The sequence below is a fragment of the Grampus griseus genome (assembly GCF_964374135.1).
Source record: "Grampus griseus genome assembly, chromosome: 19".
NCBI classification, from domain to species: Eukaryota; Metazoa; Chordata; class Mammalia; order Artiodactyla; family Delphinidae; genus Grampus; species Grampus griseus.
The window spans coordinates 31,014,516-31,038,337 of NC_139013.1; the positions used below are offsets into that span (position 1 = coordinate 31,014,516).

General features: G+C 52.0%; 1 protein-coding gene across 1 annotated transcript in view; it reads left to right on the top strand.

Annotated features, from left to right (window-relative positions):
• Window positions 1-23,822, top strand: part of NLRC5 (NLR family CARD domain containing 5) — a gene marked incomplete at its 5' end in the record, with an annotated part of 89,886 nt that overhangs the window by 64,686 nt on the left and 1,378 nt on the right. The window contains 23 exons of the mRNA XM_082677813.1: window positions 487-576; window positions 765-827; window positions 3,156-3,242; window positions 5,011-5,094; window positions 5,890-5,979; window positions 6,375-6,440; window positions 8,105-8,188; window positions 8,276-8,359; window positions 10,709-10,795; window positions 11,311-11,388; window positions 12,180-12,263; window positions 12,588-12,671; window positions 14,239-14,322; window positions 14,988-15,071; window positions 17,738-17,821; window positions 19,448-19,531; window positions 19,819-19,902; window positions 20,037-20,114; window positions 20,823-20,906; window positions 20,995-21,066; window positions 21,375-21,458; window positions 22,650-22,733; window positions 23,099-23,182. Of these exons, the coding sequence (XP_082533939.1) occupies window positions 487-576; window positions 765-827; window positions 3,156-3,242; window positions 5,011-5,094; window positions 5,890-5,979; window positions 6,375-6,440; window positions 8,105-8,188; window positions 8,276-8,359; window positions 10,709-10,795; window positions 11,311-11,388; window positions 12,180-12,263; window positions 12,588-12,671; window positions 14,239-14,322; window positions 14,988-15,071; window positions 17,738-17,821; window positions 19,448-19,531; window positions 19,819-19,902; window positions 20,037-20,114; window positions 20,823-20,906; window positions 20,995-21,066; window positions 21,375-21,458; window positions 22,650-22,733; window positions 23,099-23,182 (1,887 nt within the window). The remainder of the gene's footprint in view (window positions 1-486; window positions 577-764; window positions 828-3,155; window positions 3,243-5,010; window positions 5,095-5,889; window positions 5,980-6,374; window positions 6,441-8,104; window positions 8,189-8,275; window positions 8,360-10,708; window positions 10,796-11,310; window positions 11,389-12,179; window positions 12,264-12,587; window positions 12,672-14,238; window positions 14,323-14,987; window positions 15,072-17,737; window positions 17,822-19,447; window positions 19,532-19,818; window positions 19,903-20,036; window positions 20,115-20,822; window positions 20,907-20,994; window positions 21,067-21,374; window positions 21,459-22,649; window positions 22,734-23,098; window positions 23,183-23,822) is intronic.

A 23,822-nucleotide genomic window follows, 5' to 3' on the forward strand; every position in this document is an offset into this window, starting at 1 on the left:
GGGATGCTGGTAAACTTCTTACAGGACAGCCCCCAGATCCAAAGAATTATCTCTGTAATGCTGAGCTTGAGAAACTCTTAAGGACCTAAAGCTTCCCGCTCCTTGTCAGCAAGGACTCACCTGTGAGTGCTTAGGATAAAAACAATATAATAATAACAATAAGCATGGGTATCGTGCTGGCAGTGCACCCTAGAGGAAGGTGTATAAGTAGTTCCGTTTTTCAGATAAGGAAACTGAGGTTCAGAGAGGTTAAACTACTTATCCAAGGACACACAGCCAGTAAGCAGAACTAGGACTCAAACCTCAGTCCACTTGACCTCAAGCTCCTATTTCTGGCTCTTGAGTTCCTGTCTCCTTCCTTAATGCCTGGCTGACCCACCAGCCCCCCATCCTTTTCATTCGCCTCCAGCCTGTCCAGGTTTCTTGCCCACTGATCTTGCTTGGTTCCGACTTGCTCACATAGGGCCCCGCCCCTTTCCTACTCAGGCTGACCCAGATGGAACTGTCCCCAAGGAGCCCCCTCCTGCTGGCTGACATCTTCAGCCTGTGCCCGCGGGTTCAGAAGGTGGATCTCAGGTGAGCATTGCCCTGGGACAACCAGAACCTAGGAGGGTGGTGCCTGGAGCCTATTGGATGTGAGGGGCTAGGATGGAGATAGTGGGACCCAAATCAGAGACTCAGCTGCTGGAGGAGGGGGGCCTGCCCCCTGGGGGCATGCTGAGGCTGTGGTCAAGGGTGGCTGACCCAGGTGCTGTCTGCTCCAGGTCCCTGCATCACGCGACCCTGCACTTCAGGTCTAGCGAGGAGCAGGAAGGCGGGTGCTGTGGGTAAGTCCCCCGGAACCGTGCCCGAGCAGCCCGTGGGGGTTGAGGACGGGCAGACTTGCCTCCTGGGTATCCAGAGCAGAAGACAGACTGAGAGGGCTGGGCTCCGTCACGGGCAAACAAGGAGTCCACAGCAGACAGGATTAGAGCTCAGGGGCCTGGTCTGAGGAAAAGCTTTAAATACCAGCCCCACAAGGGCCTGGCACCTTGGGCAAGTTCCTTAACCTCTCCAATCCTCAGCTCCCGCAGCTGGAGAAGGGAGACGCTATATTTCAGGCCGTTGGCAAAGAGGAATTGAGGCAATGTGTAAAGCACGAGAGGCACTCACAGTTACGAGTGTCCCCCTGCGCCACACCGCTGACTCTTGGACCAGTGCTCTGTGGTTGCCTTGGTGACAGGGGAGCCAGCATTGCACAGGATAATGGGGCCAGAGAATAACCTCTAAGTACAGAGATGACGTTTCTGGTAGCTATTTGATGCCACTGGCTCACCGAGTGACCTTGGACCAGACCCTTCTCTCTGCGTCTCAGCCTCCTCAGCTGCGAAATAACAATAAATAAAGAGCTGATGTTTGCTGAGCATCTGTAGGGCACCATTCTAAGAGCCTCATGCAGATTACGTCCTATAAGCCTCACAGCTGTGGTCATGCAGCAGGAAGGGGTACAGCTGGGACTTGAATCCAGGGAGTCTTATAGCGCTCCTGGCCCAGGGGCCGCAAACTTCTTCTGTAAAGGGTTAGATTGTAAATATTTGGGGTTTTCCAGGCCATAGGGTCTCTATCACAGCTCTTCAACCCTGCCGTTTTAGCTTGAAAGCAACACAGACAATATGTAAATGAAGGCGTGTGTCTGTGTGCCAGTAAAACTGGAGTTATGGACACTGAGACATGAATTTCATGTAATGTTTGTGTGTCATGAAATGTTACTCTCCTTTTGATTTTTTTCTCAACTGTTTGAAAATGGAAAGACTATTCTTAGTGTGCAGGTCTTATAAAGCAGGCGGTCTTGGGCTGTAGACTTTCCAATTCCTGTCTTAACCCAACACTATCGTGACTTCTAGAATACCTTCATAGTTTCCAAGTCTGTGATTTCTAAAATGTAGGACAAAGACCAGGGTGGGATGATTTTTAGGAGGTTGGGCCGATGGTAGAGTACTTCAGCTTCATTGAATTCCTCCCTTTTCAATTCTCTGATTAAGGCCAAGAGGAAGCCTCAGTTAGGTGTTAGTGTGTCTACAACACCTCTTAACATTTGCTAAGCTCCCCTTTAAATAAAGAGAGAGCTCTCAGCAGGTGCCAGTGTCTGGCTCGAATTTAATGATGATATTTTGCTCCTGTTTCCTGTATCCTTATGCTTATGGTCTGTTTGGGGCAGGCAATCCCAGTTTTCCATTGGAGTGAGTGATACAGGGTTTCCTTTTCCAATAAATGCATTAAATAAAAAGAATGAGCTGATTTAAAAATATGAAGTAGGGCTTCCCTGGTGGCGCAGTGGTTGGGAGTCTGCCTGCCGATGCAGGGGACACGGGTTCGTGCCCCGGTCCGGGAGGATCCCACATGCCGCGGAGCGGCTGGGCCCGTGAGCCATGGCCACTGAGCCTGCGCGTCCGGAGCCTGTGCTCCGCAGCGGGAGAGGCCACAACAGCGAGAGGCCTGCGTACCGCAAAAAAAAAAAAATTTAAAAAAAATAAAAATATGAAGTAAACAGTAGGGTGATAGGGAATTTAGGACTATGGAAAAAATCATGAAGGAGAGTAACAATGATAAAAATTTTAGATACTGGTTTTAGGTACTTTCTCATTTTAAGATTTATTTTTTAAGTTGCTGGCTGGCCGTAAGCTGTTCATTTACCTTATTGTGTAGTCTCGGTGTAGGCCTCTCAAAGACACTTACTATTACTTTTGATTCCAGCATCAATAACCCTCTGCAGGAGCAGACATCACCCTTAGTCTCCTCCACTCCACCCTCATGTCTGTCGATTAAAGTGACCGCCAAGAGCTGTAGTTCACCTTGAATCAGAATCAGTCTGGAGAGCCTTGTTCCTAGAGCTTTTAATTCAGCGCATTTGGGTTGCATTCCCAGAACATGCCTCTCACCAAGTTCCCAAGGGATGCTGGTGGGGGTGGTTGGGGACCACACTTTGAGAACCACCTCCCCAGAGGGAGAATGTTGGTGGGATCTGCTGTGGAGGGAGGTGGGAGTGGTGGATGCTGGATGTTTCCAGAGAATCCAAGCTTGGGTGAGGCCCCGCTGAAACTCAGAGGCCACACCCAGGACTAGCCAGGGCAGAGGGTCTGAGTGGCCCCATCCCCGGTTTGCACCCCTTCCTGCAGCAGATTCACAGGCTGCGGCCTCAGCCAGGAGCATGTGGAGCCGCTCTGCTGGTTGCTGAGCAAGTGTGAAGACCTCAGTCAGCTGGAGTAAGTCGGGCAGGAGGGGGGAGAGGAGCCCGGGAGCGTGTGCCTGGGTGGCACCGACGGGGTGTGTGTGCATGCGTGTGTGTGTGCACTCAGCACCTCTCAGGACCAGCTAACAGGGCATGGGATGCCTGGGACTCAGTCACGTCCACGTGGTTTCTCTGTCCCCATTTTATCCCTACCATTCCCCACTGCCACCATGGTGGAGCTAATTCAGGGTATGCCCTTGATCTAATTTGGGGAGCCCTTCACAAAGGGCCACAGGAGCCCCTTGGCCTCATGTTGATCAGGGCACTGGAGCGCTGCTGGCTGGTGGGGCCTGAAAGAAGGGATCCGTTGGTTGGCCTGGCAGGTGGTTAAGAGCAACAAATGCCTCAGCCTGCGGAGGGCCCTGGAGGGTGGGGATTTGTGGGCTGTCGTATGGATGAGAAGTGGCCTGTCTTGGGTGCCCAAATAGTGCAGCCCGCATGGGTAGGTGAAACAAAGCTAATACGTATTGAGTAGTTTCTCCACTGTCCTAAGTGCTTTACATATTCTTTTTATCCTTCCAACAACCCTAAGTACTATTATCCCCATTTTATAGATGAGAGAACTGAGGTACAGAGAGTTTAAGAACCTGCCCTAAGTCACACAACTAGTACGATGCAGTCTTTGCTCAAAACTGTTAGGAGTCCAGCTTAGGACAAGCAGGATGTAAAGAGAGCTGTCTACCCGAAAAAACACAATTTAAGTTCCTGTTGTGATGTGGCCAAGGAGAGAAATGCGGCTGATGAAAATCATGTATTTTAAAGAAAGATGAATAAGCAAGATGTCTTTAAGTTTTCCTGTTTTTTCATTATAGAGGGAACTTTTGCTTATTTTAAAGATTACTTATTAAGTGTCTTCCTGAGACAAACTAGTTTTTCATTTTTAAAATTTCTCAGGAAAAGACAAAATAAACAAGGCTTAAAAGTGTCATAATCAGGGGCTTCCCTGGTGGCGCAGTGGTTGAGAGTCCGCCTGCTGATGCAGGGGACACGGGTTCGTGCCCCGGTCTGGGAAGATCCCACATGCCGCGGAGCGGCTGGGCCCGTGAGCCATGGCCGCTGAGCCTGCGCGTCCGGAGCCTGTGCTCCGCAATGGGAGAGGCCACAACAGTGAGAGGCCCGCGTACCGCAAAAAACAAAAAAAAAAGTGTCATAATCAGGGGCAAAATGAGTTCAAAGATGCAGGACAAAAATCAGATATTCCCGGACATGCTGATTATATTGTTTCTGAAACTGTAGCTAAAACCATAGAATGCTACAATGAAGGGAAATAAGAAAGTCTTCCGGTGCAATTTCAGATATTGCATTCTCAAATTAAAAGAAGAAATATGATGGATAAATACATCCTCCAAATATCTTTCTTTTTCCTGAATTTACTCTTGTTCAAAAATTATGGCTCCCAACGGATGCAGGCCAAGTGCATGGTAAAAGCTAATTGGTTTTTCTCTAACCCCTGAAAGCCTGCTGGAGGCACTTGAGTCCTGGGAGTGGTCACCAGATACTGAACGGGAAGATGAGGCCTGGTTAACTGTGGTGCTGGTGAGGGGGATGGTGGTGATAATTCTAGTGGTGATGCCTAGTAGCAGTGATGGGATGGTGCTGGTGGTGATGACGGTGCTGTTGGAACAGAAGTAGTGCAGAGTGGTGGAGGGGATCATGGCAGTGCTGAGTGGGTAGAGTAGCAGTGATGGTAACTGGAGAGAAGGCACGTCTGAGCACCAACAACCTCCTCGTACCTCTTGCAGCCTTTCAGCAAACCTGCTGGGTGATGCCGGGCTCAGGTGCCTCCTGGAATGTCTCCCTCAGGTGCCCATCTCCGGTTCACTTGAGTAAGTGTCGAGCAGCTTCAAAGACAGCAAGGAGGAAGACTCCCCAGGGCCAAGAACATTAGTGGGCTTCTTTTGAGTCATCCCTAGAGAACTGCAGAGGACAAGGGCTGGGGAGGGGAAAGGGCTGATTCTTACCTTGACCCCTGCCTACCTTGGGTCCTTTCTTCCTTCCCTCATTGCCCACTATGGGCAGAGCTCCCACCAGACACCCAGGAGAGGCTGTGACTAAAGCTTGGTGATCCAAGTTGACTCCGGGTAGGGAGCAACAGTTCATCTCTAACCAGCTGCTGGGTCTCAGTTGTCCTGGCTCTTGGTCCATCCCATCCCTGAAGCTCCTCTGACCAAATCTATGGGACACGGATTTGCGGATGTCGCCACAGCAGGGAGGGTCCCTAGGAAGTCATCCTCACTCACTCAGTCGCCCCAGTGACCTGGGAGACTGGCGGCCAGAGCCAGGATACAACCCGTTGCTAAGCAGCTGGGCCTTGTGCTCTGGGCATCCCTGACCCCTGTGGGGCTGGAGTTGCCAGCCTGGCCTCATCATCACGCAGTCTCAGACCACAGGGGCAGCTCTCAAAGACTCACAGTCTGGTGCCTGACCTGCCCCGTGTGGGGATAGCGCCCCTCTGGCCTCTCTCTGGACCTCAGTGTCTCCACCTGGAGAACGGACACTCGGACATTGAGGACGCTCCTCTGGGAGATGACAGCTGGAAGGGAAGAGACGAGGGGGGCTGGGCAGGGCTCCACTGAGGTGCTTCCCCCACCCCCCGATCCTGAACCTCTTTTCTCTTCTAGTCTAAGCCACAACGGTATCTCTCAGGAAAGTGTCCTGTGCCTGGTGGAGACTCTCCCCTCCTGCCCACGTATCCGGGAGGCCTCAGTGAAGTAAGGCGACGTTGGTGCCACGTTGGTGGGGAAGCAAGACTCGCACACTCAGTGGCCCTCCATCTGTGTGACTTGGGCAACCTCCGCCCTCTCTGAGTCTCAGGGTTCACTGAACGTGGGATCATAGTTTCCATCCTCTGAGGCCCGTGTGCCACAGGGCCTAGGGAGGCCACGGGTTAGGGAACACCAGGTTTGGGGTCCTTGAAGAAGGAGGTGGGAGTCTCCTCGGGTCGGCACGGGTCTCTCCTCTGGTCGTCAAGGGTCTCTTCCGTGGCTTCCACCCGCCCTTGCCCCTGAAGACCCAGCCCCCTTCCCTCCCGCACCCCCTGGTGCCTGGGTCCCAAGGATGCCGGCGAAGCTGGGCCCTCGGCTTCCATACACCCCTCTCTCTGCAGCCTGGGCTCCAAGCAGAGCTTCCGGGTTCACTTCTCCCGACAGGAAGAGGCTAGGAAGACACTGAGGTAATTTCTGGTCTGGGGGGACGGGAAGGGGGGGACAAGGGAGAGGAGGTTGACCCTGTGGTGGCCTCCATGGCTCCTTCCTCTCTGGGTCCTCTCCTCCTTCACACACCCTGCTTCAAGCTACTGCCTGGGTTTGCCTCTCCCCCACATCTGCCCCCAATCTCCCCTTGCCTCCAGCCCCTGGGCTGGGCCTTTGAGTGGTATTTGTGCCCCTTAGCCACGTCCTAACTATAAGTCTGGAGGCTTCTGAGTTAAGAGATCAGACTCTGGAGCCACTTGGGATAAATCTTAGTTCTACCACTTAGCAGCTGTGTGACCTTGGACAAGTGACTTAACCTCTCTGTGTTTCAATTCCTCATCTGTAAAATGGGAATAATAGTGAGACCTACCCTTTAGGGTTATTGTGAGGATTGAATGAGTTAATATATATAAAGTGCTTGGGAAGGCCCTGGCTTATTTGAGTGTTGTATCAGTTGTTTATTATTACTGTTATTATTATCCCCCCGGTAGCCTTGAGCTCTGTCTGTCTCTCTCAGCCTTGGGTTAGTTCCTCTACATGTCTTACTTCACCTTTGGTCGTGGCCTCTGAATCGGTCCACTGCCTCTGGCTAGGCCTCCTCCAATCATCCCACAGCACCTGGAGGGGTCTTCCCAACACACACATCTGAATGTGGTACTCCGTTGCTCAAAGCCCTTCGGGGGCTCCCAGTTACCCTCAGGATAAAGTCCAAATTCCTTGGCCTGGTCTTCTCCCTCAGAGTCTGATCTGGCTGTCACCTCCCGCCATATTCCTCCTCACTCCCCCCACCCCACTCCACACACACACCACCCTCACACCAAGTATATACACACCACATACCACCCACCCACACACACAGCACACGTGCGCACAAATCCAGCCACAAGGGATCTTTGTTCACCAAACACGCACTGCCTGATGAAGCTTCCCTGCTTCTGCGCACTCAGCCTGACGTTTTCTTCCCTACCTTTTCTGAGATCAAATTCTCCTAATCCTTTAAGACCCAGCTCAAATGTCAGCCCCTCCTGGACACCTCTGGTGGCCCCTGTCCTATGAGAGGGAGCGGCCCCGTGGTGCTGTGCTGGGCCCTCTTCTCAGCCCGTCTGTCTGTGAGACAGTGTCCCGAGGCCTGTCTGCCGGCCACACGGGGCCAGGCAGTGGGAGGGCAGGGCCACAGCAAGAATCCCAGTCCCTCCTGCCCCCGAGGGAGCCTGAACTAGGGTGGTACTGGAGACTAGGGAAGCGGTCATGGGTTTGGGGTGTGGAGTCAGGCTGACTTGGATTGAAACCCGAATCTGTCCCTACTTCTTACCAGCTGTGTGTCCTCGGGTTGGCCACTTTCTCCGTCTGTAGGTGATGCTTTTGGGGTTCAGTGAGATACTACATGTAAGGCAGGCACTCCTGCGTGCTCACATGGCGCACCCAGAGGCTGGCCCAGGGCCTGCCGTATAGTCAGGGCTCAGTAAATGACTGACTCCTCGCACCTTCTTGGGAGGTGTCTTTCCAAAGAGAAGAGAAGCTCCCAGAGCAGGGGTTGCATCTTTGGCCTTTTCTCAGGCCTTCGCACTCAGTGGAGGCTCCCCCATGTGTCCTGGCAGTCCCAACAGGCCTCGCCCAAACTCTGACCCTTGCCCTCTGCCCTCAGGCTGAGCGAGTGCAGCTTCGGGCCAGAGCACGTGCCCAGACTGGCCACTGGCCTGAGCCAGGCCCTGTGGCTGACGGAGCTCACGTGAGTGACCAGGCCCCGCCCGTGGGGGCAGCTGAGGGGTGGAGAGTCCCTGCCAGAACCTCTCTGGTAACTGACCTCTGTCTGCAGGCTGACCCAGTGCTTCCTGGGCCTGGAGCAGCTAACCATCCTCCTGGGTCTGCTAAAGTGGCCGGCAGGGCTTCTCACTCTCAGGTATCGCCTGCCCGTGACCCTGGGAGGGGGCCGTGGTGGGAATGGGGGGCAGAGGTGGGCTCTGAAGTATGGGTCCCCCCGAGGTCATGGTCTTAGCCGTTTCCTGCGTCCAGAGCCCTGCCACCTGCCTGTAGGACCACCCTGCCCATTAGTCCCAGAAACCCGCTCAGGCACAGAGAAGCCTCCCTCCCCAAGGTGGGGCCTATGTTTGGAGACTTCAGAAAAAGAGGAAACTGAAAAGGACACCGAGCTGAGGTCAGAAATAACATGTAACAAATATCATGTTTGTATGTTCACTGCGATCATTTTAAAACTTTGAGAAAAACAGAAAATTCCAAAAAGTAGAAAAACAATTCTGAAAACTCATTTTCTCATCACCTAGTTCTGACAGTTGTTCCTGGTTTTCCATATTTGCCTCGAATTTTTACTTTTTAGCTGAAGTGTCTTAAAGAAAGTTATAGATCTCATAAAATATCACTCCAAAATATTTCACCACAAGTCTTTAAAAAATAAGGACATTTTCTACACAATCACAGTTGAATTAGGACACCTACAAAAATCAGTAGCAATTCCTTAGTGTCAGGTATTACCCAGTCCAATCTAAAATTCCCCGCTCTCCCCAGATGGGACGCTGGCTCTTTGGATCCAGGACCCCGTCAAGGTCCCCATTTGCATGGAGTGGTGATGGCTCTTCAGACTCTTAATGGGTGAACCGTGGACAAAATCGGTCCCCTGTGCTGTAGACCGTCCCACTTTCTAGCTCTGTCTGGTGCTTCCTTGTGATGTCATTGAGTTTGTTCCTCTAACCCCTGACTCTCCTGGAACTGGAAAGGCTCCATGGGATTTGTGTCTAAAAATACCTACTTCATGGCCAATACTGTGCACTTTTCAACCCAGCCCACGATGAGGCACATAGAGTCTGGTTGTTCCCCAACATGACATTTTTAAAAATTGTGGTAGAATACACATAACATAAGATTTACCATCTTAACCATTTTTAAGTGCACAGTTCAGTAGTGTTAAGTACATTCACATTGCTGTGTAACCGAAACTTTTCACGCAAAACTGAAACTCAGTACCCGTTAACCGCCCCCCCGTTTTCCCCTCCCCCCGGTCCCTGGCTTTCTACTCACCTTTCTACTCTGTTTCTGTGGATCTCACTCCTCTAGGTGCCTCCTACAAGTGGAATCATACAGTATTTGTCTTTTTGTGATGGGCTTATTTCACTCAGCATAATATTCTCGGGGTTCATCCTTGTTGTACCATGTTATAGAATTTCCCTTCCTACTTAAGGCTGAATGATATTGCACTGTGTGTACACACCACATTTTCTTTAGCCATTCATCCATCAGTGGACATTTGGGTTGCTTCCACCTTTTGGCTATTTTGAATAATGCTGCTACGAACATAGGTGTACAAATATCTCTATATCTCAGCTTTCAATTCTTTGGTGTAGAATCGCTAGATCACCCCAAATAGCATTTTAAAATAAAACTTGTCTTACTCTAAAAATAATGTGTACTCTTCGTAGAAATTTGTGGAAAACCCAGAAGAACGTAAGAAGAAAATAGTACTTTGAAAAAAAAATTCAACATAACTTTAGAAGCAGCAATGTTTTAAACAGCTCTCTTTTTTCCTGCTTCTAAATTAATTCATACAGGGACTTCCCTGGCAGTCCAGTGGTTAAGACTTCGCCTTCCAATGCATGGGGCGTGGGTTCAATCCCTGGTCGGGGAGTTAAGATCCCACGTGCCTTGTGGCCAAAAAAACAGAACATAAACAGAAGCAATATTGTAATAAATTCAATAAAGACTTTTAAATAATGGTTCACATCCAAAAAAATCTTTAAATTAATGCATACACATTGTAGAAAGTTCAGAAAATACTGAAAACTAAAGAAGAAATAAAATAAAAACACTTCAAGAGAATTCTACAATTGAAACAATCACCATTAACATTTAATATATTTTTCTCACAGCTCTGTCTCCCTGTTCCTCACCATATGTGTTTTTCCCTTTCCATATATATTTTTTCCTTTTTTAAATACAAAATTGGGATCATGTTTCATATACAGTTTTATTTCCTTATCTTTGCAACGTGACGTTATGTAGACCTTTCCTTAAACCTAAAAATATTGTTTAAAAAAATAATATTTTCCCTTTGGATGGTTGCATAACTGTTAGAACAAGGATGATGTTAATTTTCTGTTTTATGCTTATGCCTAATTTTAAATTTTATTGTTTTTAAAATCAGCAAAACCCAGAAAGCCTCTAGGCAGCCCCCTTGGCACTTTCCTCCCCGCCCCCACTAACCCTAGGCGACCTTCGTCTGTGTCCACCTCTGTGACAGGGTGGAGGAGCCGTGGGTGGGCAAAGCCGGGGTGCTCACGCTGCTAGAAGTCTGTGCCCAAGCCTCAGGCAACATCACTGAAATAAGGTAAGTCCAGGGAGGAGGCCCCTCAAGTTCTTCATCTTTTCATGACCGTTGGGACCATCCATCATCTAGACATTGGTCTCTTGTCCTGTGGGGTAATAGCTGCATCCCTAGTGAGTTCTCTGGGTCCCCAAGATGGCAGGAGCTCCTGGGGCATATGTGAGGGACTACACAGACTTGTTGGGACTTGTGCAGTAGGCAAGCCGCAGGACCAGAGAGAGGGAGGCAGCCCCAGGTTCAAGACAAAGAGCTGTTAGATCCCAGACAGACACCGCTGGAAGTCCATGCTGGTTGTCTGGAAGGGGCCCCTGGTGACAGTAACGCACACCATGGCTCTGTGACCAGAGGTGCCAGGATCCCATGGACTAGCTAAGAGCAAAGGCGCTGGTGTCTCACTGACCTACGTCCAGATCCCCACTGGGTCTGGGAGCTCAGTCGGCTGAGCAGCCCCAGTCCCAGCACAGCCGATACGGGAAAGCTGCTGTGGGCCTCACGCTGGCTACCTCTTCCCTCCTCAGCATCTCCGAGACCCAGCAGCAGCTCTGTATCCAGCTGGAATTTCCCCATCAGGAGAACCCAGAAGCCATGACCCTCAGGTGAGACCCAGTACCTGGGGCCCCAAGAGAGAGGCTGGTGATGGAGGGAGGGGGAGAGGGGGTACTGCTGCTTCTGACCAATAATTCTCATGCCCCTGCTCAGAGTCCTTTGATGCCCAAAGTCTCTACATGGCCTGTGAGATCTAGCCCAACCTACCTCTTCATGCTATCTATCCCTACCCCAAACCCCAGTCTAGGTTCCAGCTAAGCTTCCAGTACCTTAAACACCACCTTGCTCTCTTTGACCTCAGGGCCTTTGCACAGGCTGTTTCCTGCCCAGAATATTCTCTCCTCCCTTTCCTTCTTCATCCTTCTTCACCTGGCTAACTCGACCTCATCCTTCAGGTCTCAGTTTAAATGCCACCATCTCAGGGAGGCCCCTCCAACCCACCCAGACTTAGTCAAGTCCTCCCATCATCCATTCTTACAGATGCCTGGGGTCACAGCTCCTCTAATCCATATAGCACGTTTCTGGAAATTAACATGTCACCTCTTTGGGGGAATGCAGCCCTGCAAGTATACATTGTGAGGACTAGACCATACCTGGATCTCAACCCCAAATCACTTCCTTGGCTGGGTCTCCTTGTGCAGTGAACAACCTGCACAGCCATACCAGCTGCCCCATCCTGACCTCTCCTTCACAGTACTTCCCATGATTGATTAGTAAATTGGTGGACTTTATTTGATTAGCATTTATTTACCACCGTAAGAAACGCTCCTTGCAGGTAGGGACTGAGTCCCTGGTACTGAGCCAGGTGTTTAGAAGCTGCTGCCTCCCTCTCCACCTCCAGGCTGGCTCACTGTGACCTTGGGACCCACCACAGCCTTCTTGCCAGGCAGCTGATGGAGACCTGCGCCCGGCTGCGGCAGCTCAGGTCAGCACCCTGAAACGCTGTCTGGGGCCCTGAGTTCTCTGATTGACCCCAGTGCCCGCTCCAGGCCATAGGTGAGAGGCTGGCCAGTGCAGGATGGAGATGAGCAGAGCGTGGGGCTGTTCCAGCACTCTTGCTTCCCTCTGCAGGAGAGAATCACACCTGGCCAGTGGGGGAGAGCCCCAGGGTGGCAGAGGGGAGCCCTGCCCCACTGGGAGCTCTTGGGTGGGCCTTTCCCCTTTCTTGGCCTCCCGATTTTTGTGTGCTGTTTGATCCCTGAGGTGTGTCCAGCCTGAAATCCTCTGGAATATGCTTGGGCCTTTTCAGCTTGTCCCAGGTGAACCTCTGCGAAGCCAGTGCTCTGCTGCTACAAAGCCTCCTGCTGTCCCTCTCTGAACTGAAGCACTTCCGGTATGCAGACAAGACTTTCACTCAGGGCCTCCCCCGCCCTCCCCGCCCCCTGCAGCTCAGCCCCGCCCCCACACTTCCTGTTCTCCCCAACCCTGCGCTCAAAGGAGCTCTGTGTCCCCATCCCATGGGCTGGGACCACACATGACCCTGGAGATGATGCCAGGGTTCACGGTCATCTACATGGCCATGTGGCATGAAGGTGATTCCCTTTTGAATGGTCTTTCTTTTTCTTCTCTTTATTATTTGGAAATAATTGCAAACTAATAGAAAAGTTACGAGAAGACTGAGAACCTCCATATGCCATTTTCCCAGATTAACCCTTTGTCATTATTTTTTCACATTTGCTCTTTTCTTCCCTTCCTCCTTCCTCACCCCTCCCCTCTCTTCTCCACCCCCCCCTTTCTTGTTCTGAACCATTTGAAAGTAAGTTGTATAATTATGCCCCTTCACCCCTTAATATTTCAGTGAATTTCCTAAGAACAAGAACATTCTCTCCCCTAATCCAGTAAAAGTATGAAATTCAGGCAATTTAACATTGATATCCTACTATTATCTAAGCTACCGTTTATATTCCAATTTTGCCAATTGTCCCAATAATGTTTATTGCATTTTTTTTTCAGTCCTGGATTCCATCCAGGATCACACACTGTGTTCAGCTGTCATCTCTGTTTAGTCTCCTTCAGTTTGGAATGTGTCCTCAGCCTCTCTTTGTGTTTCACACTGTCATGACATTTACATGGCAGCTGATTTGTAGAATGCCCTTCTGCTTGGCTTTCTCTGCTGTTTCCTCATGCTTAGATTTAGGTTCTGCATTTGGGGCAGGAATATCACAGAGGTGCTGCTGTGTTCATCTCAGTGTGTCACATCGGGAGGCACATGATGCCTACTTGTCCCCTTACTGGGGATGTTAACTGTGATCTCCTGGTTAAGGTGGTGTCTGCCAGGTTTCTTCACTTGCAAAGCTACTGTTTTTCCCTTTGTAATTAACCAGTTATCTGGTAGGAAGATACCTTAAGATGATGTAAATATCCCAGTCTTCCTCAAACTTTCACCCACGAATTTTAGCATCCATTGATAATTCTTGCCTGAATCAAATATCAAGGATGATGGTTGCAAAGTGGAGATTTTGTAACTCTCAGTTCTCTTTTAATTCAACCGATCACATCAGGGGGAAGGTCTCCTTTTGGTACTAATATATCTTTAACACCCTCTCCAATACTTGCTACATTTTCTGTTTAAATAAAGATGCAGAGCTCATGGTAAATGACAGTAACTAGCTAGACTTCACAGTGATGCCTGATTATGACAGACATTGAGAAGTTGCTACCTGAATGATTGTGGTTTAAACAAGTATTCAACTAGTCCATGTTCCTGCCTCCAAGCTATGTCTTGACTTAAAGATTCCCTGATGGGAGAGATTTATGAAGGGAAGGAAGGTCCCCTCCCACTGTCCCCCAGGAACCATTCCCCACCCCACCTCCTTGCCCTCTGCCATCAGCATCCAGAGCTCCCAAGACCCAGAGCTCCTACCTGACCTGCCTCCCTTTGGCCCTTTGACCCCTACCAGGCTGACCTCCAGCTGTGTGAGCTCCAGTGCGCTAGCCCACCTGACATCTGGTCTAAGCCACTGTCACCACCTGGAGGAACTGGAGTGAGTTGTGGGGTGGAAGGGTCCGGGAGGGGATGGCCCAGCAAAGGCAAAGGGTGGGGAGGACAGTTGTGCCTTTGGTTAAAGTAGGTGGTGGGACTTCAGCCTATCGCTTTTCTCCCTGATGAAGCCCAGCAACTCTGGGTGTGGCTTGGGGAAGGCTGACCACTGGGTTCTTGGTCCCAACTTTATCACTCACTCAGAGTGACCTTGGGCGAATAACTGTGCCTCTCTAGACTTGGACAGCCTCATCTGTAAAATGGGGCTCATCGTCCTTCTCTGCCTAGAGCGGCTCTGGGTGTTGGGTAGAGAGAGAGCTAAGGGGCAGAAGGGATCATTGCGTGTGTGTGTGTGTGTGTGTGTGTGTGTGTGTGTGTGTGTGTGTGTGTCGTCCCTGGCTTCCTCTGGTGCAGCCCTCATCCAGGGCATCCTTTCTCAGCTGGGTCAGCTGTGACTGCAGTGCCCACCTCCTCGGGGACCACAGAGCCTGACCCTTGGGGCCAGGAATGTCCCTGTGCAGCCTGGATAGGAAGGGTGGTCTGGGATCTGTGGACCCAGAGCCAGCCTCCTGGGGGGAACTGGGGTGGTAAGGGGGGCTGATTTGACAGCTCAGCTCCAGGGGCTGGGCAGGCTTGTCTAACCCTCACCTCATGCTTGGTCCCCTCCAGCTTGTCGAACAATCAACTTGGCGAGGAGGGTACCAAGGTGCTGACGGGGGCCCTTGAGGGCAAGCGCCGGCTGAAGAGGCTTGAGTAAGTGGTGGTGGTTAATGGGGGTGAGAGCGGGGGAGTTGGGGGCATGTCTGAGAACCTTTGCATCTCTAGTGAACACCACTGTCAATCTCCTGGATGGACTCAGGTGAGCTGAATGCCCTCCCTTTTCCTTCCTTACCTGGCTCTGGGTGTTATCAAAATGCTTGATCATAAGAAACAGAATACTCAGTCAAAGCAACCCAACCCAGAAATGTATTAACTCGTGTCACAGAAAATAATAAGGCAACTGATTTCAGGCTTGGCTGGATCCAGGTTCTCTATTTGTTCCCCCTCCTCCCTCCTTCCCTCCCTCTCTCTCCCTCCCTTCCCCTCCCTCTCTCCTCCCCACCCCCCATCTCTTTACTTCATCCTCAGGCAGGCTCTTCCTGCAGCTGCAGGTTCACTTTCTACCAGCACCTTTTTCCCTGTACCTACAACACAAGTCCCTAGAATAAGTCTCACTGGACTAGCCCAGGTCACATGCCCACCCCTAAACCAATCACTGTGGCTCTAAGCACATGATAATCTGATTGGCCAGATCTGGGTCACATGCCCATCCAATTATCTGGACTGAGTCAGGGGTGGTATTTCAGGGGACTATTAACACAAGACAGGGAGACAAACTCTGGGCAGAAAAAATACCCATGGATGACCACTGCCATGTGCCTACAATCGTTTCCTTAGTAACTGGCAACTTTTACTCTCACCTATAATTTGGAGTCACCAAATTCTCAGAAACGGTGGAAACAGCCTCAGTCTAAAGGACGGGTCCCCATCCTGCACAGACGCGACAGTATCGAGACAGAACACTTGACAAGGCATCTTCTGCTTTTAATCTCTAAGTTTATCCGTTGACCCAAAATACACACGAATTATAAAAAGTTCCATCATCATAGAAATATGTAACAACGAACATGAAATCCCTGGCAATGACACCCCCTGGGAAAACTTCTGTAAATGAGCAGTTTGTGAGTTTTCCTCCAGATTTTTTGGACACATTTTTTTTTTTTTTTTTTTTTTTTTGCGGTACGCTGGCCTCTCACCGTTGTGGCCTCTCCCGTTGCGGAGCACAGGCTCCGGACGCGCAGGCTCAGCGGCCATGGCTCACGGGCTCAGCCGCTCCGCGGCATGTGGGATCTTCCCGGACCAGGGCACGAACCCGCGTCCCCTGCATCGACAGGCGGACTCTCAACCACTGCGCCACCAGGGAAGCCCTGGACACATTTTTGAATACAGTTTAAAAGCAGCTCTCTGACTTTTTGCCCCTTAACAATGAATGAAATTCTACCACTTCGTCCCTCTTTGCATATCCTGGCAGGGGTCAGGGGGTGGTATTAGGGAGACCTTTGACCAGAGGGTCCACTGTCTTCCCACTGAGATGTTTCTTTGGCTTCCCCCCATGTGCCTGCACCTCTGCTCAGCCTCCCTTTCTTCTGGAAGCTTTTATTTGGGGTGGAGTTGGAGGCCCAATGAGGTCATCCATTGGCTCATTCACGCATTTAACATATATGTGTGTTCACCTGGGCACCCAGGCCAGAGCCAGGAGCTGGAAGTGCTTCAGAGAACAGGACATGCGGGATCTTAGTTCCCTGACCAGGGATCGAACCCATGCCCCCCGCATTGGGAGCACAGAGTCCTAACCACTGGACCGCCAGGGAAGTCCCAATGATTCCTTTCTGTCTGAAGGAAAGGGATGGATCTTCACTCCCCAGAGGCCTCTTCCAGTTTCAGATCTGTCGTTTCTGAGTGTCTCCTCTCCAACAAGCAGCTCCCCTCAGATCCAGCCAACTTTTCCCACCTGTCCCTCTGGGTGAAATGGTTAGGGGTGTAGGTGCTAGTTAACAGCCACACCACCTGGGTTCAACTCCTGGCACAGTAACCAACTGTCCCAGTTGAGCTGGGACAGAAAGTCCCGCATCCTGGAAATCTCCTCAGTTCCGGGCAAACCAGGACGGTTGTCACCTCTGGGTTGTACCTCAGTGTATGAGCTTAGGCGAGGTACTCAACCTCTCTCTGTCTTCTTCCTCATCTTAACTCTGGGGATAACAGCTGGACCTACCCCCTCAGTGACTGTGAGGATTAAATGAGATCACACACATGAAGCACTCAGAACAGAGCCTGGTACAGAATTCACACTCTACAAGTATTGGCTGCTGTTATTATTATTACTGTTATTATTATTATTCCTCTCTCCTGCCCAAGGTGGGGCCATAAGGAGCATGGTCCATGGGTAACACATGGTTGGGCCCAGGAATGGGAATCCTACAGCCTTGGGTTCTGTTCCTGATGCTGCCACTTTCTGTGTGTGACTGCTGGGCCTCAGTGTGCCTCATCTGTAAAATGGGGATAACTATAACATATCATCTCTAAATGGCCCTTAGCATGTGCTTGGTATGTGGTCGCTATGATGACTGATCAGTAGTCTGGGTCTAGTGTGATTCAGAATACAGAACTGCTGCCTGGATGGCTGTAATCATTCTTACAGAGAAAACAGCATTTGGATTTCCCAGTGCAGTTTTGTTTGTACCGTTTTGGGGTTTTTTTTTTACACTGTGTGGATGTAAGTGGCTGTCTTGGAGATCACTGGGCATTGCTGAGCGCTCAAGGTCTGCGTCAGGGACCCAAGCCCAGTATGCCAAGTCCTCCTGTGGCCTCGTCTCCTTCAGCCTCAGCCACCTCCCGCTGGGCGCCTCTACCCTGGCTGCACTCACTCAAGGACTAAGCCACATGACCCTCCTGCAGAGCCTCCGGTGAGTAACCAAGTGACCCCATAGGAGTACTTCCAAGTTCTGCTGGGACCACCCATCTAGGGAAACACTGGGGCACCTCCCTGAGAACCCTCTGTGGCTCCTGTCCTCGGCACCTTCCTATAACCCTCCCAGGTCGGTGTCACAGCTCTTGCCTTTTACTGCCACCAGCTTCCTCTGCGCTACACAAGTGACCTGAAGGAGCTGAGCCCAAGTCCTAGGACAACCCTTCGTGTGCACAAATTCATCCTCTGTTCTTGTTCATGTTTCTGATTCACGGTTGTGGGTTGCCTAGATTCTGCATTTCAAGCTCCCAGGTGATGCCAGTTCTGGGGGCCACAGACCACACTTTGAGTAGCGATGGTCCAGCCTCAGAGCTGATGACCTTGATATTCTGCCCTTGTGCCCCTGGCCACTTTGAGAAACAAATAGCACACGTTCTTTTCATGTGATTTTTCAAAATATGAAATATTGTGACTCTAAACAAACGTAAGCAATGACACAAAGCATTGTTTTGTTTTTATCCAAGTCCCCGCCCCCCACTCTGGCAGGGTAGAGCATGTAGGAGATGAGCTCAGAGAGTTTGGGGGACCAGCTCATTTCACCCCAAATTAATTTACCGAAAGGCAGTTCCCTAAAAATTAATTTGCAAAACGTAAGGCAACAAAACAAACAACCCTCAGACTAATACCTCTGCATCAGCTGTTCTGTTTCGTTTGTCTCTTCCCCCCATTCACAGAGGCAGGGTGTGGTCAAGTGCAGAAAAGACCATAAATAGACTGGGTTTAAGGAAAAGCCCACTATTTTTATAGATTAGAACAGGATGAGTTGTGAGAGACACATGAAACTGACATTCAGCCGGGCTGGCCTGAAGATCCCTGACATAGGGGCAGAGGCAAAGCCTGGCCGAACCAAAAAAATGTGGCCACTGCTCCAGGCCAATGGCTCTGGCCTTTCATTTCCACCTTGCCTGTGAGGCCCTGGGGGTCTTTGGCCCATCACCTCCTCCCTGGGCCTCCGAATTCTCCTCTGGGTATTAGGTACAGTCTGCCCACCTTGCCCATCCCCCTCCCTCGGACGTTTTGTGACTGACATATGAGTTCCTGGAAATGTAAAGGCTTTGCAAACTGTGGAGTTCTTAGCACTGCACTTGCAAATGCCTTTACTCCTGACTAAGGCTTCTTGGCCCTGCTTCTCCAGTCTGAGAGCTGCCACCAGCTTAGAGGAGCTAGGGTGAGTTGCCTGTCCCTCCCCCAGACCCAAGACAGCTTTGGCAGGGGAAGGTGACAGAAGCAAGGGGCTCCTGGAGGACACTCCTCACTTCCTAGTGTCGTCACCTTCACCCACTTATATACTGCATCACCCCAGACCCAGAACCTCGGGAAACCCAAAGACAGGATATGAGAGTGTTGATTGCAGCAAGAAGGATTCAGGTCAGACACCAGGGAGAACATCCTAAACAGAAGACAAGAGTTTGGAGTCCTCACCCAACATAGGGCGAGAGGACTTTATCACTGTGGCTGAGGCCTTTCTCTAGACGTTGGCCTCCTCTTCTGGGATGAGGACACACACAAGATGAGATGGGTGGCAGGCTGATGGTTGCAATTCCCCTGCTGTTCTCTCCCCAAGCTTGAGCCACAACCAGATTGGAGACACCGGTGCCCAGAACTTAGCTGCTGTCTTGCCGGGACTGCCTGAGCTCAGGAAGCTAGAGTGAGTGGCCAGCCCTCCTGACGGGTCCTCAGCAGCTACACCACGGTCCAGGGAGACTCTGGCTCCCCCCCGCCAACCTCAGTGTCCAGGCCCTGGGGCTGGTTACCTCCTGGAACTGTTGATCTGGGGACCTTGAGCCAGCCCAGCCCCTGCTCTTCCCTGGGCCTCTCCGTCCCATCAGGCTGGGACAGCGTGTGGCGAGAATGCTGTCTCTTAGGGCCCTAGCAGATGTGGTGGGGTTGGCGGGGGACGGGGGAGTCAAGGGTCTGACGTCTGCCCCTCCTCAGCCTCTCAGCGAATGGCATCGGCCCGGCAGGGGGAGCACGGTTGGCGGAGTGTCTCCTGCTTTGCAGGCACCTAGAGGAGCTGATGTGAGTGTCTGCCCAGGTGGGCTGCCCACTGTGTCCCCACAGGCCACCTGGCCCTTGGGTCCCCCAGTGGGCACAGGGCAGGGGTATGGAGCAGGCCAGCCTGGTGCTCAATTTCATCCCTTCTCCTCTTCCAGGCTCGGCTACAACGCCCTGGGAGACCCCACAGCCCTGGGGCTGGCCAGGGGCCTGCCCCAGCACCTGAGGGTCCTGCAGTGAGTGGCCCCCTGCCCGCGGTGTGTGCAGGGTTAGCGGGAGGGGTTCCCCAAGGAGCACTAGGGGACCGAGACTCCCATCGGCTGAGCTGCCCTGCCTTAGGGGAAACCGTGGCGTGTGCTGGGGCTGGCTGCCCCTCCCCCACCTGCTTCTCCCCTGCCTCTGGAGCCTGGGGCAGGGAGATCAGGAGACCCAGCCTCGTCCTGGCTCTGCCACCAGCCCCCTGTGGGCCCTTGGCCAAGCCCCTGCCCCTTCTGAGTCTCAGTTTCCTCATAGCTCAGCGTACCCTGTGAGCCAGTCTCCGAGGGGGAGTGAGGAAGTGTCAGCAAAGGGCTATGCAGGAGAAAAGCGACCTGCCACTTTACAGTTTATGTCCATGGTCTCATCTGAGCCCTGTGAGGCCGGGATTTCTACTTGCTCCATTTTCCAGGCAAGGGAACTAAAGCCCGGAGAGGTGTGGAAAGCTTACCCTATGAATACATCAAGGAGCCAGGCCTCGAACTTGGGATCTCAGACCCCAAAGCCAGGGCCCTTGATACCCACCCAGGTCCTATGTTGGGGGGGAGAGGGGTTAGGGTGGCAGTTACCCAGAGACTGTCAAAGGTCTGGCAGTGCAGCCTGAGACAAGGCTCAGGGTGGGGGGATCTAGCCCCCCCAGTTCCCATACCTGGTCCCCCAGGCTCCCCTCACCCCTTCCCTTTCCTCAGCCTGACATCCAGCCATCTTGGCCCAGAGGGAGCACTGAGCCTGGGCCAGGCCCTGGATGGATGCCCACACATGGAAGAGATCAGGTGAGTAGAGGCCGCAGAGCCTGGGCAGGGGGCCAGGCCCAGGGGGTGGTCTGGTGTTCCTCTCACAGGTGTCTCCCCTGCCCTGCAGCTTGGCAGAGAACAACCTGGCCGGAGGGGTCCCACATTTCCGTCTGGGGCTCCCACTGCTCCGGCAGATCGAGTAAGTAGCCTCCTCTGACTCCCCGGGGAGCTGGGGTGCTGTAGGGGGCAGTCCTTCTCTGGCTGAGCCTGATACCTGGGAAGGCTTTTGAAGTGACAGAGGCCTCAGGTATGGGGGGAGCCTGGAACTAAAAAAAGAGGGGGCACTTTCCTAAGACTCCCAGCCTGCCCCAGATGCTGACCACTCTGCTTCCTCCTGCTGTGATTGCAGGGTGGGGAGAGGGCCACTAGGCTGAGGGTGCCCCTGACTCAGATACCTCCCTCCCATCCCCTTCTCCCTCCCATCCCCTTCTCCGTCTCCATCTCCAGCCTGGTGTCGTGTGAGATTGACAACCAGACTGCCAAGCCCCTCACTGCCAGCTTCATCCTCTGCCCGGCCCTGGAAGAAATCATGTGAGTGCCTGGGAGAGCCCTGAGCTGGGCAAAGTGGGCACCTGGGGGCCTGGTTCCTTCCTCCCTGGAGGTCTTCCCATCTTGTACAGGGAAGGTCATTCCTTCTCCAAGCTCCTCTCGAGGAAGTTTTAACACGTGAGCTGCGAGTGTTGTTTGTCTAAGCCATTCACCCTTTCCTGCCCATTTCCCCATCTGTGGAGGGTGAGAGGGGCAGTGGACCAGATGGAGATGGTTAGGACCATTTCCCCATTGTCCCTTTGGGAAGCGTCTGGATAGACTACCTCACTGGGTTTATGGAGCCTTGATTTACGAACCAGCTGTTGGTAGTGAGGAGCGGCTGAAAGCAGCAGGCCCCCTGACCTGCCCACTGGCCAGGCCCACCTCCCTCTTGGCCATCAGAGGTGCTCAGACCTTGGGGCCTGGCAGTACTGCCTCAGGGATAAACTAGATTGCCAGGACTAGCCTGGGACCCTGAGCATGATGGAAGAAAATGGGATTTCCTTAAGTCCAGGACACAAGGGATTACAAGATTTTAGGTTTGCATCCTGAAGATTTTAATTCTTCTCATTACTTTACACCAAAGAGAAAGTCTCAGATCAGGGCTAACTCACCAAACACTGGTGATTATCCCTTTTTAGCCAGCAGGGGGCAGACCACAGGGTTAGCGCCTTAGGAAGGACGCAGGTTCCAGCTAGAAGTTAATACCATTGTTTGCACTGTATTTATCCTTGTAACTACCTTCTACTTAGGGTCCTTAACACAAGTCTTTCATTGATAGCAGTGATAAATGTTTCCTAAGATCAGTTTCTTAAAGTGAAAAAAAAAGAGGGGACAGAGGACTGATTTGAAGAAAAATATGAAACAAATAATACAGGCGGTACATGGATGTAGCAAAGTCAGGATGGAGGCGTACGCACGGTGGAAGTTTGGATCATGATGTTTCCACAGACCTCGTGTTCTGAACTCTCAGGACAGCCAGCTCCTAAGCTCTCTGGGTTCTGAGGGATGACCGGCTCGGGAATGGGGTGGGGAGGTAGGAAGGAGCCTCCCGTGCCTTGTAAAGCCTTCAGGGAGGGCCCGCAGGACCCCGTGGCGCTCCCCCATCCCCGTGGCCCCCAGCCCTCCCCACCTGCCCCCTGTCTCTACCCTCACTGCTCTCCTGCCACTGACATTGGCACCCCTACCCTGCAGGCTGTCCTGGAATCTGCTCGGGGATGAGGCAGCTGCTGAACTGGCCCGGGTCCTGCCGCAGATGGGCCGGCTGAAGAGAATGGAGTATGAGGGGCACATCCGGGGAAGCCAGAAGGGGGTGGGGAGGACCAGAGGGGGACCCGTGTCCTGGGGAAAGCCAAGAGTCCACTGGGTCAGGCCTCTAACTCCCAGGAAGCCCTCCTGGATTTGCTCACTCCGGTGCACTCCAAGCCCCTGTCAAGCTTAGCTCTCCCTGGGTCCCAGCCTTCCGCCTTCCCGCTGCACTGCTGAATGTTGAGTTCTCTAAGCACATGTGTGGGGAGCCTCTGTTCCCCCCGCCCAACTTGGCACAGGGAAGGGACACAGGGAATCACCCCTCCGGCCGCCTCCTCCCCATCTCACCATCTCACGTCAGTCTCTTTCCCCTTCCTCCGCCATCCGTCGGGAAGCCTGGAGAAGAATCGGATCACAGCTTATGGAGCCTGGCTTCTGGCTGAAGGGCTGGCGCAGGGGTCTGGCATCCAAGTCATTCGGTAACAGGACTTGCAGGGGCAGGGATGGTTGGGGCTGGGGTGAGCACACCAACCTCTACAATGTAAAGGCACCTCCTATAGGAGAAGGCAGGACCTGGGTCGGGAATTATCCAAAGAGACTTGGACCGCACCCTCAGGGATTTGGCAGCAAGCCGGCCTGGATCAAATCCCAGCGCTGCCAGTTGCCGATTGCGTGACTTTGCATCAGTAACTCAAGCTCTCTGAACCTCAGTTTCCTCCTTTGTAAAATGGAGGTAGTGATAGTATCTACCTCAGAGAGGTGCTCTGCAGAGTAAATGATTATATAAAGCACTGAGCGTAATGCCGGGCACATAGTAAGCACTTAAAATGGTAGCTGTCATCAGGACCACCACATCCAGTTGTACAGGTGGTGCACTGAACATCAGGGTATTGCATCTAAGGGACACCACTCACATAGTAGACGTGTTAGGTTTCTAGTAGTAGTGAAGCGCCTCGCTCTATAAAACAATATATTATGACAATTTCAGACGATGGAAGTAAAGTGTCCTAAAGAAAGGGAGCTTTTTCCTTATTTGTCCAATGTGTCATATGAGCATGGCCTGGGGAAGAAGCTAGCTCCCGGGGAAGAAGACTGAGTGGAGGGGACTTCCCTGGCGAT